The sequence below is a fragment of the Geospiza fortis genome, unplaced genomic scaffold, assembly GCF_000277835.1.
Source record: "Geospiza fortis unplaced genomic scaffold, GeoFor_1.0 scaffold298, whole genome shotgun sequence".
Taxonomy (NCBI): Eukaryota; Metazoa; Chordata; class Aves; order Passeriformes; family Thraupidae; genus Geospiza; species Geospiza fortis.
Genome location: NW_005054506.1, coordinates 7,823 through 27,274, shown reverse-complemented (window position 1 = coordinate 27,274; position 19,452 = coordinate 7,823). Strand labels below are relative to the sequence as shown.

Here is a 19,452-nt window from a genome sequence, read left to right as displayed (position 1 = left end):
AGCCCGCTGGGCTGCCGGGAACAGCGCCGTGAAGCCGTCGGTGTCCGAAAGGGGAGGTACGCTCTCTGCCTGGGCCTTTATCTGTTTCTTTCTGCTGACTTTGCTCGGGTCGGGTTCGAAAGAGCTGTTAAAAGCGGTCCTTACTGAGATGGGGCAGCTGCAGCTAAGCTTCATAGCGACCTTTGTCATTCAGCTGGACAGAACAATGGAAATAGTTCCTTGAAGTAGCTGAGCTCTCTGGTGGGAACAATAAACGTGTTTGAATTGCTGCACACCGTTTGCTTTACAGGGGAGAACCGAAACGTGGGTTTGTGTTTGATTTGTTGGTTGTTTCAGGAGTTCTGTTGCTGTTTGGTTTTGTTTTTATTTTTACGCCTGGCTTTGAAATAGTTTTAAGAGGCTGTCGGTCTCAGTGCGCGGTAAGAATGTTGCGTTCCTACAAGGCAATACTGTTACTTGCCATTCTTTATAAAAATCTACTATCAAAGTCTGTATCTTGGCAGGCAGCAAAAAGAAGTTAAAATTGTGGTATTTTCAGACGAAAAGAAACTATAAAAAGACTTGGAAATTATTTTAACACTTGCTGCAATGAATTCTGATGTACGTGTATCTCCATTGTGTATAAATTGGAAATTAGGTAAAATGCGTTTGGGTATTATATATGACTACTGAGGAATCCTAAAAAAAAAAAAAGCCAAACACAATGCTAATTCAAACAGGACGATATAAATGTTGGGTTTGAGAAATAGCTGTATATCACTTGGTTCATTTGGTCTTTTAAATTACTGTTTTTCCCCGTTATGCTAGATTCGGTGCCTTCTACAGGAGGTCTCTTCTGCCAAAATTCTACTGAACTTAGGCCAAAATCTGAGTGAATGCTGTTTAAAAAAAAATATGCTGATATGTCCACTCTTAAAGAAGTTCCCAGCCAAAGATCTGAGCTAATATTTTTATCACTTGTCACAGTTTTAAGATTAAAAAAAACTCCCAACCAAACAAACGCAAAGAAAAGCCCACCTCACCTGAACAAACTCCAGAATCCCAGTACAGTAGATATTTTTCTACCAGCCGGCCTCGATAAAGACTCATGCAGTTAATTGATCATCGAAAACCATTACTTATGTATTTTGTCTCATGCGTCAGTTTTTAATGTAATATAAGAAACAGAAACATTTGTGTTTGCATGTTTTATAATACATGGAGTTTTTTAAGTGGATCTGCTGTTTATATTTTCATTCATTTTTTAAATCTTAGAAAGCAGTTATCTAAGCTAGATTAAGGATGTCTTCAGTCATCTCAAGAGAATTAAAACCAAGTAAATTACTTAAATAATTTATTGAAAATTTAAAGTGTTCTGAGACAATGATATTTTTCAGGACTTTAAAAATGTAGGTAGATCTTAAATACATGTGTGAAAGAAACTGATGTTAAAAAATACATCCCAAATTACTGTATAATTTCCGAGAGTTGATCCCCATAAATTCATAGGGTTATCATTCCCAAGTGGTTCTTTTTTTTCTTTTATTGTCCTGTTTTTCAAAAGGAATGCTCAGCTTTTAAAAAAGGATTTCATAAACACGTGTGCAGTTTTAGATAATGATTTTTCAAATGATGGGCAAATGTGAGATAAAGTTGATTTAAAATATTCTTTCATAAATTTAGAATTCATTAGCATATGAAATGATACTTAGTAAAGTGACTTCTGTTGTATTATTTCTGTTCAACAATGTAAATAATTTTTTTATTAGCACTGCAGGTAATCTCATTGTAAAAGATAATCATTTTAATGCAAGCTTGTTTTCAAAGCAGTCTGATTTATTTCATTTTATACTCTGGAGAGCTTTCATAGAATGACTTTTTTTGGATATCTCTGTTTCTGCTAATAAAAATTGAAGTTTTGTAAGCTGTTTTTTGTATGTTGCTTTCTGAATAAAAACTTGTTGTGGCTGTTTTCATAATTTACTTGTATCTCTCCCCTCAGAATCATATTTTGGGGACAAGAGTTCTTGTGTAGAAAATGCTAACACATTGAATCTCACGAGTTCTTCTTCTGTGCAAGGCCTGAATAGCACATGTATAGGAAAAACACCTCTCTCTTCTGGTAGATCTGGTTGCAGAAGCCATACCCCACTTATGGGATATTCGGGTAAGATTAACAGCTCTTAGAGGAAACAGTCCAACTTATATTTCTGATTTTTTTTTATTAAACAGTTTAATTTTTAATGTGATTATATTAAGATACTAAAACAAACTCAAAACACAATGTGTTTTGTACCACAGAGGCTACTGCCAAGGAACTATACACGAACAAGAATACACTACTTTGTGTACTAAGAAGATGTTTTGGTATTGCGTCCTCTTACTACTTAGTTTGCATTCATGTATGAATTATCTGTGTAGTTAGAATTCAGACTTCTTTCAAATTGTCCAAAATCAAATTTGTGGACATGTAGTGTGGTCACTGAAGAGCCCAAATTCATGCACATCTCTAATCAGGGTTCATTTTTAGCCTTGTAATGCATTAGACATCATGTATAACATAATTATCCAGTTTCTTGATGCAAGTTTTATGTATTTTATGTTGACGTGTTCATAGGTGTAGAACACTAGTTCTCCTGAACGCTTAGTAGCTGATGGTACATCTTGCAGTGCTTCATATGAGCAAAATGGTGTTACAGGGTAATGATGCCTTGTGCCATGTTATATGTATCATATGTGCTCTCATAATGTGAAAGGAATGGGATTTAAAGTTACTTCTCTCACAGTCTGACTAATCATTATCAGTTCAGTCTTTAATGTTCTTAAAGACTGAACTAATAGTGATTCCTTCCTGCATCTGTATATTTGTTTATGCTTGCTCTGTCGTTTGTGATGCTCGTTGATCAATCTTTCATTAATCTGTATTGAATGTAACTGAATATATACGACTGTTTTACAGTTACATCCTCATCTGCAGTTTCTGCTCATACTGTTGCATCAGTTATTGTAGCTGTAGTAGAAGGAAGAGGCCTTGCCAGAGGTGAAGTAGGAATGGCCAGTATAGATTTAAAAAATCCTGAGATGATATTATCACAATTTGCAGACAATACAACTTACGCCAAGGTATTTTATAATCTAATTATTGCGATTTACTTTCTTGAAAAAAGCTTATGACTAATGGAAAATTAAATTTCTAGTTTGTGGAAGAGATTTCTCTGAAGTGGAATTAACAAGTTCTAGAAAATGTGCACTGTTGAAAAGACTGCTCTTTTCCTTACTGTGCCTCAGATATGAAAGAGACAAGAATGTTTTTTAAAAGAAAAATAGCCTTTCTGCAAAATACACTGTGGGACTGAGATGCCTCGTTTTGAAGAGTGTTGGGCAATACATGGTAGTAGAACTTGAAAGTATTCTTCACCAGGCAAAACAACTCTGAGAAGTGCATAAATGTGTGTGTGTGATAGAGTAGTTATAGTTCTGGCATTGGTTACATAAATACTCCATCTCAGATTGAAAGGAAATTCACTCAATTTACAGCCAGCACTGCATATGCTGCATTAATTTGGTTAGTAATCTCTGGTTTGTGCAGCAATGGCATTAGTGAAACATCTTATTTCATGGGTTATTTTGTAGTTATGCATGCTAGAAAATAATGTTGCTTGTAGCATCTTTACAATATTCAAAGAAACAAAAGCTCTATTAGGACAGTAAGTAGCTCTGACTCAGAATATAAACAACCATCAAATCTGTTTACTAAAACAGGTGTTGTATAATGTTGTACAATGTATATTGTACAACATTGGTGTGCATTACAGTTGTATAATGTACAATGTTGTATAATGGGTTTCTTTATTTTTAAGCACTAGTGCTTATAGAGCCTGTTCTGGTCTTAATATACATAGCTACATATTGAGCATCCTTTAAAGCTGCCTCTCAGACCGTGGTCAGATTGTTCATTGTTTTCCTGCCTTATCAATATAAAAGCTGGCATTTTCTTTGTACACATATATTCCTAATTTTCCATTAAGATTACTGAGTTCTCTGTTCTGTGCTCAGACCTGATACTGCATTCACCATCCAGTCAAAGAAAGAGAGATGCTAGTGTACAACTGCTTTTCCCCTAATGCAGGAAATGGCCTAACAGCCCAATTTCTTGCCTTGATCTCTCACACCTTTAACAATGTGTGAAAAAATCCATGGTCAGAAGTTTATGTCCGTAGAGGAGACAGAGGAGTTCTGTACCTTTTATTCTTGAGCAAAGGGAGAGGCCGTGGGGCATTTCCTGATGGGGTCTCTCAAGTTGTTGGAGGACTGCAGCCTGCTTTTTATCCTAATCTTCCCGGCTGCAGAACCTTTGGCCGTTCTCTACTGGCTGAGGTACTTGGGAGATACAGACTTCCTGATCTGCCTGCTAAATGTGCTTAATGTGCTCCCCCCTGTATAACATATGATACATCACCATTAAAATTAGCTTTAAGTCCACCCTAGCTGAGGAAGTTAATATTCATAACCCTATTAAGTCTTTTGTTCTTCTCAAAGTTCAGGAGTTGAGCATGACCTTGGCTAAGCAGCAATCCGTGTCAATTAGTAACATTTTTTGAAATTAATAGTTTGTCCTGTTACTTCCTTATCTGCAAGTCTGGCCCTACTGCAGGCAGATTCACACAATCTGTTTGTAAAGACACATTCATCGTATTCCTGCCAACAATTCTGTGTTACCTGCTGATCAGCTGTTTACTTACACTCAGAATCCATGCTTTGCCTAGTGATTGGAATCCAGCCTACTGTATTTTCTCTTTCTTGGGCATACTTCTGTTTTTGAACGTTCTGCAGATAATTGCAGGAAAGTTTTCTTGTATTCTTTAAGTTCTTCAAGATTTGCTGAACTGTGATGCTACTGGAAAAAAGTTTCCTAGCGGTTAGCAGCTATGAAGGGCAGTGACAGCCTTCTGACCCCAAATGCCCTTAGATAATTTTTTTTGGTGTATTTTTTGTACTTGTTTACCTTTTTACTGGGACATCATCTGTCCCTTCTTGCACATCTTAACTTGTAAGCAGTTAAAATATAGTCTGTTTTTTCATGTTTCTTCCTTGAGAATTTGTGAATGCTGGTATAAATGAACATAAATGCATAATGTTGTTTGTCCTTTCTTATACAGTAGAAGAGCATATAATCTACTAATAACCCTTACAGGGGGTGTGCGTAACATAAAGCTGGTAAAATATGCACATTTTTAGCTATGTTAATACTGAGATAAATGTTACTAGAGGAGATTAAAACAAAATAAAAATTTAGTCTCAATCAAAAGATTAGTAGTATTCAGACATGTTTTATTTCTTCATCATCCAGAGCACCATTGACCTTCCATCTGCAAACCCAGAAAGCTGCCATCTGTTGAAATAAGTCCTTTTGCCCCATCATAGCCATGGAACATAGTTTGGGATACTCATTTCTTGCTTCAACAGCAGGCATAATTCTGTGTTCAAATAACAGTGGATAAGCTCTACATTTTGTTTGTTTGTTTTTAATTTAGTTTCATGTATATTTAGATACATATTAATTTGACTCAATTTGACTCACTACATGCTAGTGTAGAAGTTAGCAGATAATTTGGAACTTGAACGGATTCTAAAATACAAGGGTTCTGTATTTTGTTATTGCTGGTCATTATTTAAAATATTTGAGATTATATATTTTTTTAATTGAATTATTTTGAATTTTTTGTCCAGGTTATTACTAAACTCAAGATTTTAACACCACTAGAAATAATAATGTCAAACACTGCCTGTGATGCAGGGAATACAACAAAATTGTTCAGTCTGATAACGGAGCATTTCAAGGTAATATCTAAAATTTCATTCAATGTTTTTGAGTTCTTGTTGATCACTTTTATATGATGGTTGATTTAAGAGTTTTACACAACTTTCAAAATCTTAAGATTTTGTTTTCTGTGATTTTCAGGTCTAATTTTAGAATGGTAGTGAATAAACTAAATACAGCTTCCCTGCTGCTACTTCTAATACTGACAATAACAGAGATAGGTATATTGCTGATGAAAGCTGAAAGTTTTGAATTTGTGGCATTGGGTAATACCGAACCTGGGAAAGATACAGAAATTAAAAAATCAAGCATTCTCCCTCGTTCTCTCAACCTGATAAATCAATGGGGCTGATGTATCATAGAATCGGAAAAAGAGCACTCTCAGGGTAAAAGAGGATAAAATGAACTAGTATAAGTAATTGATGCATATGAAAGCCTCAGAACCTTTAAAAAAAACCTATTAATTACTACCTGAATTGCTTCATTGCTGCAGAGCTGATGGCTTCTTCATGAGTATTCTTTTACTTCCTGACCTCTCTCCTCTCCTCTTTCTCTCACATAAATCACTTGTGCATCACACACCTCCAGTTACATTGACCTGCTTGTGCTAGTAAGCTAGAATTAATACTTCTATGAAGACAGATTGCAGAATCAATTGATAGATTTCTTGGAAACATGTATCACTAGAAAAATACAGAAGTGTCTCTGATGTAACTTTTAAAACTATTTGCTTTCATCTCCATCTTCACAGAATGTGACTTTTACAACTGTCCAGAGAAAATACTTCAATGAAACAAAGGGTTTGGAGTACATAGAACAATTGTGTGCATCTGAATTTAGCACCATTTTCATGGAAGTCCAATCAAAGTATGTTTAAATAAGGAAGATCATACTGTGTCCAGATAAGTTTATAACAAAATTATTTTATGTACTCATTACATATATCTGTGTCAGGTTGCAAAAGTTAGAAAACTCTTAACAGATCTTTTTATTTTGCCCTCCAGTGTTTTTGATATATGTAGAAATGTAAATAGAAAGCTGTTACATAGCCTGTTACAGTTGAGTGGTTTTTTGAGTTTTCACAGCTTTCCACTTAGTCTTTTTAATTCTTTTCTTAAAGATACCTTTCAAGAGCTAGCTGTGAGTGCCTTTCTTTCTGGCCTCAGCAAGCATTTTCTATGTATCAACAATTTTAAGTGCTGATACTTGGTGACCAGGGTCTTCAAATCACATGTGTCTGTTGAAATATGTATGTTCACAATACCAGTGATATAGTGGAGGCTGTCAAGTGTACAGAGACTCAAACATTTACGAACATTTGATCTGTATGAATATATGTTCACTAGGCATGGGTTTGTGCATATTTGAAATATACTGCCTTTTCTGTACTATTAATCACAGTAGTTGCTAAACCACAGTAGTGTAAATGTTATTTCTGTAGTGCACTACTTTTGTGGTATTTCTGTAGCAGTATTCAACATTCATAAAAGATTTTTTTTTCCAAGGTATTACTGTCTTGCAGCTGCAGCAGCTTTGCTAAAATACGTTGAATTTATCCAAAACGCTGTTTATGCTCCTAAATCACTAAAGGTTCGTTTCCAGGGGAGTGAGAAAACAGCTATGATAGATTCATCATCAGCACAAAATCTTGAACTAGTGATTAATAACAGAGATTCTCGGTAAGAATAGTTTTTTCAAGTTACGTTTTTATAAAGATGGATTTCTGTAAGTTTCCTTGATGTTTGTGTCAAAGAACTGACCATTATATTTATTTCTATATGAGAGAACTTGCATACTATTCAGAGCTTCTAAAAAATATCTTGACAGAGAAATATGTTACAATTCAGCACAAAATTTCTAGCACAGGAAATCCTAAACCAAATTGTAGAAAGAGATGATGCATAATCATCTTTACATTGATGTGTATGTTTTATTCAGACTTTAAAAATTTATTTATGCAAAATTTTACAGACTGGGAAACGAAAGAGGCAGTATTTCTGCAAGTTTCTTATGTTGGATTGAAACACCTACATTTTACTCATTTTACACAAGAGACATGCTTCAGCCTTGAGAGGTTGTTTTGTTTCCTTTTAGATATAATAGTGGGAAAGAGAGTAATTTCTGTAATGATGGGAATGTGCAGTGTGGTACTTGGTTGCATGGTAGTTTTCCACATTGAGATCAATTCTTGGAGCACTTCCTTAATTGGCAGTTAGTTGCCGTGCAGGCAGAAGAAACTTCAAGGCTTACCTTCTCCAGACTATTACACTTAAGGTTAGCAAGAGAAATACCTGGAACTTGTCAGGTTCTGAGATCCACCTCTGTTTAGATGTCTTCTTAATCACTCTGTTATAAAAAGGGGAGCCTGGAGATTCCTCACTCTCCAAGTACTGTTCATAAGAGCTTTCCCCTTGGGGAGATACAGTAGAACACAGAATGCCTTGTATAGGAAGGTACTTTTGGAGCAATACTTTTCTGAAAAAATATTTTTCTGTTCTTAATTTCACAGATGGTTTTGAGAGAAAGGTTGTTACAGGAGGAACTGAGCAAACTGCTTTAAGTTTCTCTGTTTTTTGTAGCATTATGCAGAATTTTTGCTCATCCATTGGCAAGTTTGAATCAGCCAGACATAGCTATTTTTATTGCATAGATCTTACCCCCAAAGCCTGGTTAGATATCTTTGTATGAGGTATCAGCAGGTAAAAGTTAATAGCACAGGCGCACACCAGAAATACCTAAGTCAAATTTGGGTGCCAATCTTAATTTTGGAGGGACTTGTCTCTTCATTTAACTGTGCAGGGAAATAAGTCCTCAACTGCATAAAGACAGGCACTGTGGATACTCTCTCATATATAGAGTTGTACTTAAGTGTTGTCATCGGTTGCGTCATGCAGTAAATGCACTCTTGATACAACTGGGTTTGAATTTCCCCATTTTTTAAAAATTCTCTTGACTATTGGTTTGCTTTTTTTATACCATGGTATTTCAGGGTGTTTCTGCTCACTCTGTCTGTCTGTCTACCTACCTACCTACCTACCTACCTATCTTTCTACCTGCCTACCTATCTATCTTCATGGTGTGTGTTTTGTGTATTTGTATCAGGCTTCTTCCTGTTCAAGTTCTGGTTTAAATCAATATGTTGTTATGGCCCCGGTATTTCATGGGTCATCTTCCAGCCAATAGCATAGAAGATTTCAGGTTTCTAAAACTATTTGACTGTGTAGTAGGTGTAAATATTATAGATGGCTTGTTCTGCATAAATGCAATCACCTTTAAGTGTGAAACCCTGGGATATGTACCATGTAAAAGCCATAAAACTGAAACTAATATGTAGGAATTATAAGCATGTTATTTAGCTCCTATATTGAGTGAAATATGTTCTTTAAAATGATAAAAAATTATTTCTCTTTTTGACTTCTAAGTGTTTTAAATTATTTTCAGGTATGTATTTCAAGTAAATTATTCCGATTAATATTTGATCTCTGATTATAACTTGATAATTTGCCTCCCTGTGTAGGGTTGGTTTGTTCGTTTTAATTAGTCTAATTGAGAGGGAAAATGTGAACTTTACCACTGCAGTAGCAATGAAATACTACTACAAAATATGAATAAAATACTAAGTTAAAATGTATTTCTATACTTACATAATTGAGGGCTAATATTATATTAAATTACATTGAATTACCAAGCTTCCTAAACTGCTGGAGTTCATATAATATATGGCAAACAGGGAGATGCTAAGCATTCCAAGGCATGCCTCAGATTTGTAGGATAGTCTAGCCTATAAATGTCTCCTGACACTTAACATCTCTTTTTTGGTGTATGTATTCTTCACATCTATTTTATTTTCAAAGAAATGGTCACACACTTCTTGGTGTTCTAAATTACACTAAAACTCCTGGTGGAAGTCGAAGACTTAGATCCAATATCCTGGAACCTCTAGTTGATGCTGAAACAATTAACACAAGACTGGATTGTGTTCAGGAATTACTCCAGGATGAGGAGCTCTTTTTTGGTCTTCAAGGAGGTAGTAGTTGATATTGTAACAACTAATACTATATTTCTTTTTAAACATTGTTTTTCTAATATAGGAAAGTATGTAGTGTGACTCAGTATGTTTGAGAAGTATTTTTTAATGGTTTGTTAGGTGACATAGTAAGCACTTAATGTTTTAAAGTAATCTATATTATCATAGCAATGCTTTTTTCAAGTACTTTGATTAGAAAAGTTGAATTTCTCTGAAACAGTGTATAGAAGTCTGTGGGCCAATAGCTTTGTAAAAGAGTTGGAGTTTGTCTCTTTACCTCTGTGGCTGGGTATGTATTATGTTTGACGTATACAAGTATATATAATGTATAAATGAAAAAGCAGACATATTGCTTAAGTAATACTTGGGTATAAATATTTCTTCCTGTTGCTTCATAAAACATATGATCCAGAGGAAGGCAAAATACAATACTAGAATTAGTCCACCTGAAACTGGATCATATAATCTTCATCTGTGTCACAAGAGAAGCACAATTCAATTTAAGAAACAAAAAGTATTTCTGAATTGACATAATCACTGCATGCTTAGGTATAGTAAGTCATAAGTATAGTTATGACAAAATAATTCAAATGTTAGCTATTTTAAAGCTAGTTTTTACCCTGTAAATAATTTGTGACAGTAGAATGTAAGAAAAAGATTAGCATTAATATAGCTAATTAATTGTGTCCTTTCAAAGAAAATGCATCTTATAATTTCAGTTTAATTTCTGATGTGTATACTTTTGTTTTCCAGTTATCTCAAAATTCCTGGATACAGAACAACTACTTTCAGTTTTGGTACAGATTCCAAAGCAGGATACAGTATGTTTCAAAATACGCCTTGGAAAAATCAGTTATCTGTCCGTAACATGCAATATATTAATGTGATGTCTATAATTCATCCTAATTTATGCAAATGTACTTCCAAAAATGTTTGCTCTTTCATCACTTCCCACCTTTATTCTTCATAAGTGTACATTTTATTCAACAGTACTCAGATGGGAGAGAGGAATTTTCTTCACATCAGCATAAATGGAAAAAGTGTTTAGTGACTTACAGTCTTAGTGATTGTTATGTCTAAGAGCAAGATTATTTTTTCATTAGACCTTGCCTCATATATTGGTCTGCATGTTAACACATGTAATACAAGTATCAGAATGGAATAAATACATGTAGTTCACCAGTGAATCTTGGTTGAGACTAGATTCAGCAGTTAACTACAGTGAGCTTGGGGTTACTGAACCTCAGCTCTGTTTCCGCTAAGCATATTGAAACCATGGTGTTAAAAGTTATATTTGCCTACTGTACTTGAGTTGGATATGTCTGCCACTGCTTTTGAGCTTGTATTTATGCTTGTGTGCCAGCATCTTAGATATTCTCAACTCTTTCACCATTCAGTGTCTTCTCACATGCTGATTTACCTGCTTAGATAAAGGATTTGTCTAATTCTAGTTAAAGAAATCAGGTACAGACTCGTACAGGACAGTAGTAATAAATGCAGATAAATCTCTTTAATGACATAATCAAAACCCAGAATGTTTATTTTTCGCAGCTTTCCTTGTAGTAATGTCTAAAATGAATTCATGAGTTCTTCTTAATGACTAAAACTGCCACACAGGATGCTTTTATGTATGCATAGGACCATGTACACCAAACATTTTTACTGCAGTGTTTTCACTGTTGACTGGTTCCAGTATAGCAGAGCATACTATGCACACAACAGACATGCTTATTCAAATGCTAGTTCAGTTGCTTTTATCAAATGCTATATTAGGCTATTCACTATGTTTCATTCCTACTCTCCATAAAAATTTTCATTGTAAATCTTCTACTAGTCAGCAGATGAGATGCGCATCTGAAAAGCCTACAGTTTCAGTTACTAAATGTGTGAGTGGTATGTTCAGCATGAACATTCTTTTATCCTAAGGAGGCGGTCACTCACACAGAATCACAGAGTCACCAGGTTGGAAGAGACCTTCAAGATCATCAGCTTCAACCCATGCCCTAACATCTCAACCTAACCCTGGCACCTAGTGCCACATCCAGTCTTTTTTTAAACATATCCAGGGACGGTGACTCCAACCACCTCCCCAGGCAGTACTTTAAAAAAAAGGTTGGGAAAGGTCAATTTTTTAAAAATTACTGCTCTGTCTCCAGGTTATGTCATGCAGTTACAAAGTAGTTAGGAAAAAGTACGAGTTTCTTGAGGGACTAAGTGTCTTTTTTGAAAAAAAATAATATTCATTGCATAAATAACATCTTGCACTTCAAGGAGACTCCAAGGCAGAAAAGCCTTAAAGTTCAAAAACTGCTTGATCCAGTCTTGTTGAGATGTGTGCTTGAAAAATCATGTCAATGGTGAAATAATTTACTGCCTTTGGGTTGGAATGTATCATGTGCAGAGATTCGCTTGTAACCCTAGTTCAGTTAAAATTCCCGTAAGAACTAATTAGTCAAAGATCCATTCCAGTACCACTTCTTAATGTATGACCACATCAGTTCTTTTGGTCTCTGATTCCTTCGTGGGACTTAGACCCCATATTTATTTGAAGATTAGCATTCTTTCATTCATGCATTTAGCACTGTTTAGTTTTGTCTTTACAAAAAAAACTTCTATATGACTAAGTTATGAGATGCCCTCAGCCACAAGAGTAAAGAGATACTATATATGAATGAGAAAAGATTTCACATGGGGTCATGCTCCTATGTTCATGTGCTTATCTACATTTATCTGTGTTATTTCCTTAAAATTCTTTTGCACAGTGTATGTGCATATGTACTGCATATGTTATGCCCTAATGTCAGCAGCAAAATTCTTTATTGTGAATGTTAGTGGGGCATACAAAACAAGGTCAAGGGCTTCTGTGAATGAAAGATTTTGAAAAACAGTCATTACTGTGAAAAATTTTTTGAAGTATTTACTGGATTTTTTTTAATCATATGAGCAGATGTCTAAGATACATGTTTATTAACCAAAGAGAAATCAACCAAACTGGATTATGTTGTGTTTAACAGCATTAATGGAAAAGGTTGTGAGCTTCATTATAATACATTTTGTATTTGCTTTGAAAAAGTCTACAAATTGTGTAGAGCTTGTATAGAGTTAAGTATACATAGAAGATTAAAAGTTTTCACAGCTTGGGCTAGCAGGGTATTCTTAGAGTCAGTCATTATCAGTTCAAACATAGGAAAATCTTAACTATTGATGGACAAACTATCACAGCAGGCACTGTAAAATTTAGGTAAACATTTTTTGTGCAGATGTAAAGTTGTTAAAGTGAGCTTATGAAGTGTTTCAGGAATTTTCATTAAATGTATAAGCCTCTTACTGTTAAGAATATGAGTTCTACTAGTTCTTAAGTACTTTTTAGAACAGTCATACAGATGCCTTCAATATTCAGAAAATTTTTCAACAGGTTAAAACTGCTGAATCAAAAATAACTAATTTAATCTACCTGAAGCATACCTTAGAACTTGTGGAGCCTCTGAAAGTAAGTGGCCTTTGGTTTTTTGGTTATTGTTTTGGGGGCTTGTTTGTTTGTTTTTGGTTTTGTTTTTGTTGTTGTTGTTTGTCTTTTGTTTTTTGTTTTTTTAATAAATTACAGACCATTTTTCCCTTACTTTTATGAAGTGCAGTTTATTAAATTTCATAGAGTATCTCAAGTTGTAAGGGATCGATAAAGTAAAAAAATAACATAATTACAGAACACAATACTGCCAACATACTGCAAAGGTTGATTCTTAACGCCAGTCGGAAATACGCATTTGTGTCTATGCTTTGAAGAACAGGATTCTTACCATTACCTGAATAACGGATTATATACCAAACATTTAACTGAAACTCCTGCTCAGATTCCACAGACTATTTACAAAAATGCTGATTAGCCTCACTGAATCTGAAAACTTTCAGTCCTTTAAAAAGGCTGCAAAAAGAAGTAACTGTCATGTCCATGTTTTAATCTTCAACAGGCTGCTTTAAGAAGCTGTAACACACAGCTGCTAAAGGCTTATTACAATTCTCTTGAAGATACAAGGTATTTCTCACAATACTTAGCTACTGTGTTGGAAACTCTCATCTCAAAAGTGCCTGTAAGATAAAAGATGTTGCATCTTTGCCTATTTATAGCTATGAGTATAGCTCAATTCTTTTGCTTAAAGCTGATTTTAATTATCAGAAAATCTTAATTTTCAGCTAATGAATACAGGGATAAAAGCAAGAGAGCTGGCTGTGATAGTGGAGTTGCTGCTAAACTGAACTCCCTTAAAAATAATTCTGAAAAGACAAGAGTATTGGTTTCCTAGAGTCTCCATAATAATGCAAAAATCAAGTGTTGTGTATTTGAAAAAAAAATGTATATTTGAGAAATAATTTATATCTCCCAAAGATGTGAATAGTATTTTTATTTTTATTTTTATTTAGACTTTGGTATAGTCATGATTCATTCTGAGGTGAAAATAGAAATGTAATGTAGTGTTTTGTTTTAACAGTAGAAAATTTAAAAGTAGCTTCACTTACTTGTAATACTGCTACTTGTAATTTGGGGATGGTACTGCAAGTAAAAATCATAAAGTATTATGTATCTAATTAGTGATACAACTGATATTGCAGATTTGGAATTATACTTGAAAAGATTACAAGTGTAATTAATGATGATACAAGATACACAAAAGGATGTCTGAGTATGAGGACCCAGAAGTGCTACGCTGTTAAGCCTAACATCAATGAATTCCTTGACATAGCTCGTAGAACATACACAGAAATTGTTGATGACATAGCAGGTATTTCTAAACTAAAATTTGTATTTATTTGGAGTTTAAAGTAGATGGTACTTGACATATAGAAGCCATGTAATTGTATGTATTATAACCTTCTCATATGTAAAAAGTATTTAGTATTGGTATGGATGGATTGCCATTGATAAACAACTGAGATTCTCCATTTCTGGATAAAAACTCAGTTTTATCTTAATAAAATTGAACAATTATATTGTGATTCCTGTATTCAAAGCTCTGTTAGTCCTTGTTCTTCTCTTAAATTGCAAAAAAGTTGAAGTAATGGAACAGAATTACTCCATCTAAAACATTCTGCATAAAACATGTAAATCTTTGGTTTAGTTTCTTTATTTAAAGTATCTGTGTTCTATGTTCTTTATATTTTAAGCAGTCTTGATCTATCTGTGGACTACCTTTTAGCTAAAGTATTAAGAGTTGGAAAATATGAACAAAAGGAGTTTTAGCATGATGTGCATTACTGTGTTTTACTAACCTTCCTGTTTATCATTATGTTAAAATAGAAGAAAAAAGTTTTGTCTGAAACTGATTTCCTTTTTTTTAGTTTAAATTATTGATTTCTAGAAAGGACCATCTTAGTTTAGTCTATAGTCGGAAACCTTAAAGAGCATCAGAAACTTTAGCACCTGTCATATGTCATGAAGTTCCTGTTTTATTCTAATCCTATATTCATACATAGTGAAAAATACAGATGGTACTAGTTTGGTATTTCTGAAACCTCCCATTAGCAGTTTCCATCTTTGTACCACCACAAGGAGGAGAGAGAGAGGCGTGTACCTGAATGTATGTAATTTGGGTTAAATCTTTGTGTGTGGTATGTAGGTATGATAACGCAACTTGCTGAAAAGTACAGCCTGCCCATGAAAACAAGTTTCAGCTCTGCTCGTGGATTTTTTATCCAGATGAATGCTGATTGTTCAACATTACCTAATGGCCAGCTTCCTTCAGAATTTACAAAGGTATCTGTACAAAATATATTTTAGCATAATATATTTACTTTATTTACTATACTTTGTTTACTTTATATAATATATCAATAAACTGCACATTATGCAGTAAATAACAATAAAAATAATTTCACTGAAGATATTTAGAAGTAAATGAAGTTTTAAGTGGGATCTTTTTATAACTCCCCTATATTCAGTTATATAATCAAAAATGTGCAAGTACATGCAATTATATTTTGTGCAAGAATAAAGCTGTATATCTTGCTAATTGTTATCTTAAATGGAATTTTCATAAAAAATTATGTAGTAAAAATGAAACTGGACATTGTTTTTTCTCTTTTGTTTCCCCATATGGTTCCCAATTCTGGTTTTAGAAGCTGTTTTTCCTACTGATAATGAAGTGAGCTCTTACCGTTGGTTTCAATTCCCCTTAGATCACGAAAATGAAAAACACATACAGCTTCACTTCAGCAGATTTAATAAAAATGAATGAAAGATGTCAGGAGTCCCTGAGAGAAATATATCACATGACCTACTTGTAAGACCTCTTAAAACTATTATATAAATAGACTTATTTATATAAATATACTTATTTAATAAATATACTATATTTATTAATAAATAAATACACTTTGCTAAGTATATTTATTTTCTCCAATTATCTGTACATGGGCTTTCAAAGCTCTCTTTCTGTTAAATTATGGCTACTTACAGCCATATTCTAAAGCAACACTGTTCAACTGTACCTACTGAGACAAAAAACCCCCCATAAATCGTGTATTGTATTAAACATGTTTGCAAATATATTGGCATTTATTAATAGAAGTGGTCATCATGTAAATCTTTAATGGATGAATTACCTGCGCAAAATGGCACAATGAATGCATTAGTTTTGGATCTGTAATGCAGAATTGGTACTTTTAGTCAGTTCCTTATATTTAGAGCAGAACTGTCTATTTCTGTATCTTGTCCTTGCTGCATGTCATGGTGCTCTCCTCTGATTCACAGATTAGTAGGTGTAATGTTACCTGTCAGTTGAATGGAAATTCTTTCTAGCAACCATGTAGGGTTTTTTTAACATGAAGATCTAAGGGAATTAGAGTCACATTTCCCATGTTAATAAAACATACTTGATTCCATAGCTATGTTTTTATTTCATTCTCTGTGTGAAGCTTTCACGTGAGCTGTTGGTATTTGAGATGTGTGTCTTATGTCTGATCAGCAGAATGTTAGCTTGAGATGATGGTACAAGATCTTAATTTTCTTTCAAGAAATTTATACATTTGTTTGCATCTGGTATACATGATTGCATTTTATGAGTGACCTTTTATCCTAAGGTATGCAGCATGGACATTATAAATCCTTCATTTTTGTAAGCTGTATAAAGTGACAGGTGTGCTGTGCAACAGCTGAATCCGTGTCTTTTTTCAGAATAGTGTGTAAACTACTGAATGAGATCTATGAACACATTCATTGCTTATACAAGCTGTCCGACATTGTGTCTATGCTGGATATGCTGCTTTCATTTGCCCACGCCTGCACTCTTTCCGATTATGGTAAGTTTCTTCCTTGATTCTGTTATGGGTTAGATAAAGACCCTTCTGATGGAGAATAACCAGACTATTTTGTTTGATTCCATTCTTTTTCTGTCTCAGTAGTCTTTAGGTGGGTGTCTCTGCTCTGTCTTTGCCAGTTTTATGCTGATGTTCTTTCTGCTTCCATTCATCAAAATTAAATTCTGCTAGTTAGCTGCCATAAGCCTTCCCAGTCACTCTTCTCGAAATAGACAGTTTAAGCATATTCCACTCAAAAGCATGAAGTGTATGGATGCTCTCTGTTTATGCCTTTTTCTGTTCCATTACTGCTGGTATATAAAGGAGCCATGTGTAATTGGTTCAGAAAATAACTGTATTCTGACAGAAATCCGTAGAGATAGTTCCAGCATCAAATGGATCTTTGTAGGCGTGGTACATTTCCAAATAATCAGTATGGTAACATATGACAACAATAGAAGGAATGCTACTTTCCTGTTTAGCATGCAAATGCAGAGTACATATCTAGAAGTAACAGGAGTCCACGACCCGTGTACTTTATAAAAATACTTCATCTCTTTTCATTTTTATTACTGGAGTTCAGCCCTACTTACTAGGGAACAAAACCACAGAACATTAATTTAGAAATAAAGTTTCAGTCATGGGTTTCTTTTTATAGTCATAAATTATGAAGGCTTGCATGGTAATGAGAATCTGTACCTGAAAGTGGCTGGTAATTCTTCCCAAGAGCTCTGCTCTGGAAGAATTAACTTTATTTCAAAACATACTAGCTTAGTATTGTAAAGGTTCCCAGACTAACTCCTCAGTGTTTTACATCTTTTTTCTTCATTTAGTTCGTCCAGAATTTACCGATACTTTAGCAATCAAGCAAGGATGGCATCCCATTCTTGAAAAGATAGCTGTGGAAAAACCTGTGCCTAACAACACGTACCTGACAGAGGGCAACAATTTTGTCATTATTACAGGACCAAATATGAGTGGAAAATCAACATACCTGAAACAGATTGCTCTCTGTCAAATTATGGCACAGATTGGTGAGTAAGAGTGTACAGTATTAATCATCTTCTGCAGCACATTTTTTTTCTGGTTAAAATTATTTATAAAAGTTGAGTGATTTAGCTTCCAGAATAACATTATATCTAAATAAAATACTAACAGGTAATTTGGTAAATTTCTTCTACTAGCTCATGCATTGCTTTACAGAGGCAACTGTAAGGTTTTTCATCTGCCGCTGGAAACATATGGGGCCCCATCTATGTGCCTTGAAGCCTCCCCAGTCTGTCTTCAGAGAAGCACAATTGCATGCCCTAATTCTTTGGAGCACCCTAATCCAATCTAGCACCTTCTGCTAGATTGATAGTGAATGTCCTTCAAGTATGCTGATCAGACACGTTAGTCATCCAAAAGAAACACGTGACTTTGAGCATACTTAAATTCCATAGAGAAACATGTTTCCAGACAAGTGCAATTAGTAGATAAATAATCAACTACTTCAAATAAAAGTAGTAACAAATATTGCAGCATTCTGTTACTAAAGTTATAAAAGGAAACCAACTATTCGTAATGTCTAACTGAGATTTGTTCCCTTATTCAGGAATTCCTCATGACTTTTTTCTTAAAAGTAAGTCTGGTAGCATATGTCAAAGACCTAACTGTATAGAATGAAGCTACTTAGTGGTGGAGAATAAAATTTATCTATCACACATTTGTGGGTTCAGTCCCTAATAACTGCAAGTTCTTGAGGAATTGCTCTCAAAACTGTGAGTTTAATATGAATAAAGCAGACTGAAGTTTTTGGCAGAAGGTTCCTGTTTTTTCCTGTTCAGTAAAACTGCTATGCTTTGAGGTCTGATAAAGGCAACATCATCTTGATTTTGGGTAACTAACATTTCTTCGGATTAGTAAATCAGTGGCCACAGAAATGTAAAACAATCCTAGAGTTCTGCATCTGTTTAGACTGACAAACAGCTTCAGGCATATGATTTCTTACAAGTTTCACTGATAAGCTTCCTAATTATCCTATCTATATAATAACTTCTTTCTTATAAATTAATGGTAGAACGTAATTTACAAAACTTTATCAAGTAAGATGCTTTCTCTGCTGTGCACAAAAACCAAGTGTAAAAGTAATTTTTTTCCCAGTGATGTATTCAGGCAAATGTTTTAGTGATGAGAGAAACTTGCATTTTACTTGCTTTGTAGGTTCTTATGTCCCAGCAGAGTATTGTTCTTTTCGAATCGCAGAACAGATTTTTACCAGAATAGGTATGGATGATGATATTGAAACAAATGCATCAACATTCATGAAGGAAATGAAAGAGGTATGAAATATAGC

The 19,452-nt window shown here is 34.3% G+C and overlaps 1 protein-coding gene across 1 annotated transcript in view; it reads left to right on the top strand.

The window, feature by feature from the left end:
- Window positions 1–19,452, top strand: part of MSH4 (mutS homolog 4) — a 26,826-nt gene that overhangs the window by 2,552 nt on the left and 4,822 nt on the right. The window contains exons 2-17 of the mRNA XM_014310267.2: window positions 3–56; window positions 1,982–2,146; window positions 2,939–3,102; window positions 5,710–5,820; window positions 6,552–6,667; window positions 7,306–7,479; window positions 9,655–9,827; window positions 10,581–10,648; window positions 13,243–13,317; window positions 13,796–13,860; window positions 14,436–14,605; window positions 15,440–15,576; window positions 15,999–16,102; window positions 16,996–17,120; window positions 17,951–18,151; window positions 19,320–19,438. Coding sequence (XP_014165742.1) covers window positions 3–56; window positions 1,982–2,146; window positions 2,939–3,102; window positions 5,710–5,820; window positions 6,552–6,667; window positions 7,306–7,479; window positions 9,655–9,827; window positions 10,581–10,648; window positions 13,243–13,317; window positions 13,796–13,860; window positions 14,436–14,605; window positions 15,440–15,576; window positions 15,999–16,102; window positions 16,996–17,120; window positions 17,951–18,151; window positions 19,320–19,438 — 2,021 coding nt within the window. The remainder of the gene's footprint in view (window positions 1–2; window positions 57–1,981; window positions 2,147–2,938; window positions 3,103–5,709; window positions 5,821–6,551; window positions 6,668–7,305; window positions 7,480–9,654; window positions 9,828–10,580; window positions 10,649–13,242; window positions 13,318–13,795; window positions 13,861–14,435; window positions 14,606–15,439; window positions 15,577–15,998; window positions 16,103–16,995; window positions 17,121–17,950; window positions 18,152–19,319; window positions 19,439–19,452) is intronic.